We start from the raw sequence: 5,000 nt of genomic DNA, 5'->3' as shown, positions 1-5,000 counted from the left end.
ATCATGGGAATACGTTCACGCCAACAGAGAGATTTTCGTGGACACCCAAGGATACAAAAATTTTGCTGGAATGACCCAGTATTGCATGTACTTGACCCGGTATTACATGAAATACGCCGTGGGTGCTTTGTATGTCCAACAACATCTGGCTGACGAAAGTAAACAAAAGGTATGCATACTTCCTTAACCTTTATGGCCTACATTGTGCTTTTATATAGGGCAAAATCCACTAACCGTGCTCAAAGTGCTTTACAAGGGGTCCCTGGCCAACAGCAACATTTCACATGTAGGACGGTACATGACGCCTGTTAGGCGATATTACAATATTTTTCTCGGACAGAGACAATGCTGTTAACGGTCAGGTCCTCATTTTACACCGGAGTATAGTTAGAGAATGAGAGTAAAGAGCCTTCTCCAAGGAATCAACTATGCGACGAGTGAGGTTCAAACCCAGGACCTTCCGATCCGATAGCGAGTGCCATACCACTAGACCACATAGCCAACAGAAGTGAATTGTGATATGATTTGAATTAATAGATGACCAACAATCCTAGACGGTATTCAGGAGATGTCTGGACTAACCAAATTGTCTAGATTGTGCGGTTATGTGGTCTAGTGGTATGACACTCGCTTTCGGATCGGAAGGTCCTCGGTTCGAGCCTCGCTCGATGCCTAGTTGAGTCCTTGGAAAAGGCTCTTTATTCATATTCTCTCACCGTACTCAGGTGTAAAATGAGTACCTGGCCGTTAACAGCGTTGTTTCTGTCCTTTAAAATACAGGCGTTTATTGCTTTCAGTTTAGTTCGCCAGGTAAATCTAGCCAGTCTAGTGATGATGAGTCATAGCTTTACACTAAGAGAGGGAGACAATTTTTTCGCCGTTTTGATCGATTTTTTTCTGAATTTCAAACTAATGTAGTATTGCCGTTATTAAGTGTAGCAAAAATATTTTTATACTACCAAAGAGTTTATTAACAGAGTTTTCATTGATTATTTAATCATAATTATGATGGTGTTAAAAAGCAAGAGGGATAACCCATGAAATTGATACCTAAATTTAAGTGATTTAAAATTTTTAAGAGAATATTTTAACATGTTCAACACTTAAGATTTTAAAACAAAAGTAATGGAAATGATGTTGAATATCTGTAGAATGTAGACATATAAATTTTATATCAGTAGATTGAAGCGTTTTTGAGATATCAGTTCACCTGTACGTAAAAGTAAGAATTTTGAGTAAGGTAAAATTAAAATCCAATCACAGCATTGTCTTAATAGAATTTTTTTAATAAACCAGAAACATAGTCAAATGTGATTCACATATATTTATCCCAGAATCAACGAATTATAAGAATTCCATTAAAAATTGTTATATAAGGACATTATTTAAAGACAATCAAAACCACTAAGAAAATCTTAAAGAGTTCTTATAAGTTTCATAACCTTATTTTTGAGATATCCATGCCCATTACTTTTTTTCATGTACTTGACTTGCACCTCTTTTAATTTGTGTGCCATATAGACTGCATATAGCACATCACTGGTGAAAGATTAGGATCATATATCCCTCATAAAGTATTGTTTCTTGTTCAGAGTTTTCTCATTGAACCAAAGGTATCAATACCTGCATCGCATTTCTTTAAATTATGTATCAGTGAGATACATTTCTCGCAAATTGAAATATTTAAATATGTCAGAATTTCACATTTATATTTATAGTCAATTGTAGATAACGTCTAGAGTCTTTTAATCCTCTCAGCACGGCTCTGTACTCTTTCACAACAAATTCGACATATTTCATTAGTACTGGTGTCATGACCGTCTTCGGTGTGTCTAGCTCTCCATAACCTGAACAGAACTTAAATAAGTAAATTTAAGAAATATCTAAAATTTCCGCTTAAATTCAATGAAATCAAATTAAATAAATGTCTCATATCATCACTATCTAGTTTTATTATTGGGTATCATGAAATATTCTCCTCTTTGTTGGTAACAAAAAAAATTATTGAGATTCCTTTCCACACCCTCTATTCTTAAATCCCTGAATCTACATAATAAAGTATATATCATATGAAAGATAATTTTATCTACTTTTCTCTGATCCCACACACTTGATGGTAAAAAGTGTTGGCTTGATATTTTGAATTTTTAAATATTTCTTAAACTTATAATTTAAATATTTATTTCATAAAAAACTCTGATTATTCAAATGAGCAAAACACAAACTTATCATTTAATGATGTAAATAAAAATAATTGCGTCTTGTAGAGGAAAAATTGGCCTTTGTATCCATATATGTTTGAAAATTATGAAAAAGATGCTGCGTCCACAACGGGCTGAGAAAATTAGTATTTTGATGAAATTTCTACTACTCTCTGCCTGAGAGAAATTCAAAGCGATGAGATTTACCTGCAGACATAATTTATTGCCAATGCACACCGTCTTGACAGCTGTTATCACTGTGGCTGACGGTGGATTGTTTACATTACTCGACGGTAGCCAGTGAGGGAAGAAGTAACTAAAGTGAAAGTTTGGGCCCTATTTAAACGGCTGTGATATCACCTAACAGGCGTCATATTATCACGACTTACATGTTGAGTGTGGCTGTTGTCCTGGGACCCCTTGTAAAATGCTTTGAGCCCGTGTAGTGGATATTTCGCTATATAGAAGTTCAATGCTTTCATTTGTTTTTATATTGGTTGTACATGACCCAGCATTACATGATTTATGCTGTAGGTGATTTCTGTGTCCAGGAACGGTTGGCTGACGAAAGTCAACGAAAGGGATGCTTCCTTCACATTCATCGCCAACAGGGTGCGTTAGATTATTTGAAGTAAGGGATCAAGTCTTCTCAAAACGGTAGGTCGGGTTGAACGCAATGCTAAAAATTGAATTCTGATTTAACTTCAATGCAGTTCAGTGCATTCAGATGCAAGAAGCATTCAGAATCACTATGAAAATATTATTATATTATAAATTTCAAAAAAACATAACAGGGGAGGTGAACACAAGTCGGGAGTAAACCTAGGACTGTGAGATGTGGACATTTCTTGGGAAGTATCAACACATGTTTGATCAGTTTGCCTCAGTGTCCTTTATCTCGATAATTCTGACATAATATTACCAGATTGACGCAATGATTTACGAATATTAATACTGCGCTGCGCTGCGGCTTACGCCTGGGTTATTCCAATCTTTCCATCTCTGCGTTTCCACGTGACAGACTTTTTCTTCTTCTTCTTTTAGCTTATCCCGAATTTTGCATGGTTGCAATAATGAATACCAGATTTCCATGCATCTCGGTTCAGCGCATCATCTTCCTCTAGGCCCAGTTCTTTCATATCATCCTTTACCTTACCCCACCATCTAGTCTTTGGGCGTCCCTTTTTCCTCTTTCTCGCTAATTGTATATCAAATACATCTTTCCGACGTACTCCCTCTCTCTCGTCTCTTGCCATAATGAATGCCACATCTCCATGCATCTCGGTTCATTGCATAATCTTCTTCCAGGCCCAGTTCTTTCATATCGTCCTTAACCCTATCCAGCCATCTAGTTTTTGCGCGTCCCTTTTTTATCTTTCCCGATAATAGGCCTCAACAGTCATGACGTCACATACCTCGTAGTGACGCAGTGTAACTTAGTAACCGGTTCTAAACAATCGGAACAATGGCAGACGCCCTTATGAAATACTTCTCCGACGAGCATAAAAGTGTTTCCAAAGGAGAAAAACATGATAAATCGGATCGTGTTTAGACTTTTATACATTCTGATCACATGGCATGTGAAAAAGTTCTAGCCAGCATGAAGAATAAAAGTACAGATTTTCTTTGTTTAGAACCAAGCTGCTCGTTGCTGGGCGGAGTGACATCAAACAGTTGAATCCTTTTGTATATCCAATACTTGCCTTCCCACGTACACCCTCTCTCGTCTCTTAACATGTCCGGACCATTTCAATCTATCTTAAATTCAGAAAAGTGAGTGGAGCAGGCACTTATGTTGATAACAACAAGAAATGAAGTGAGTAGGAAAGTGCCAGAAAACAATAGAGAATAAAAATTTCGCGGCGGCGATTGGGGGCTCGAACCCGCGACCTTACTGGTACGACAACTCCGCCTGGCCGGGGAGATCATGACTCTACCGCATGAGCTAGCCACGACCCCAAAAAAGATCGCTTCTAACCCTATTCTATCTTCTCTGGTCTTTCCAGGCCACAGACATCACCATGAATCTAAAGAAAGCTCTGAAAGAACAGTTGGAAAAGACGCCCTGGATGGACGATCAGACTCGGACATTCGCCAAGAACAAACTGGACAAGGTCACCTTTAAACTGGGTTACCCCGACTGGATGACCAATGTGGATTATGTAAGGATTGGTAGCTTATTTAGTTCTTAAAATTCTATACTAGTTGATTAGATTATACCTAAATAAACATAAATGGCTACCAGTTACTGTTTTTGTTATCTTTAAGATCGTATAACAGGCGCCATGCCTTGTCAAGCATGTTAGGTCTGTTATTTTATCATATTTAAAATTTAAATTCACACAAATCTAAGGAAATTCTTGTGTAATTTGATGATTAAGATATAATTTATATTTCAATTTTTTCCAATCTCAAAAAGTAGAAAAATCGACTTAACGAGTTTTGGAAAACCAGCCTTCAATCAATTTGTCCATATTTCCCAGATTGACAACCTGTACGATCCTTTCAACGTCAACATTTCGGATTTCTTCGACAACCTTCTCAGCTCCAACACATACCAGAGAAAACAATGGAACAAGAAGCTGAGATTTGGTGAGGACAAAGAGGAGTGGATTTTCCAGCCCTACGATACCACTATCAGTGTGTATTACTATTGGAACGAGATTATCGCCCCTGCCGGTAAGTTGAGATTGATGCTTTACGTTTAGGTATAATATTCACAATATCACCAGTCATTCGGATATAACGTGCCAATTCACAAATATATGTGTAACCGTCTACGTTTATAGTCTGATTGAT

General features: G+C 37.3%; 1 protein-coding gene across 1 annotated transcript in view; it reads left to right on the top strand.

Moving 5' to 3' along the window:
• The window catches only part of LOC144980155 (endothelin-converting enzyme homolog), a 29,705-nt gene that overhangs the window by 14,732 nt on the left and 9,973 nt on the right, over nucleotides 1-5,000 (top strand). The window contains exons 9-11 of the mRNA XM_078927719.1: nucleotides 1-169; nucleotides 4,208-4,363; nucleotides 4,685-4,880. The exon at nucleotides 1-169 is cut by the window's left edge and continues 5 nt beyond it. Coding sequence (XP_078783845.1) covers nucleotides 1-169; nucleotides 4,208-4,363; nucleotides 4,685-4,880 — 521 coding nt within the window. The remainder of the gene's footprint in view (nucleotides 170-4,207; nucleotides 4,364-4,684; nucleotides 4,881-5,000) is intronic.

The sequence above is a fragment of the Berghia stephanieae genome, chromosome 9 (genome assembly GCF_034508935.2).
Source record: "Berghia stephanieae isolate SIO BIC M18660-M18661 chromosome 9, UCSD_Bste_1.3, whole genome shotgun sequence".
In the NCBI taxonomy this organism is placed as follows: Eukaryota; Metazoa; Mollusca; class Gastropoda; order Nudibranchia; family Aeolidiidae; genus Berghia; species Berghia stephanieae.
The sequence above is the reverse complement of the archived record's forward strand: the minus strand, read 5'-3'. Positions and strand labels throughout refer to the sequence as shown.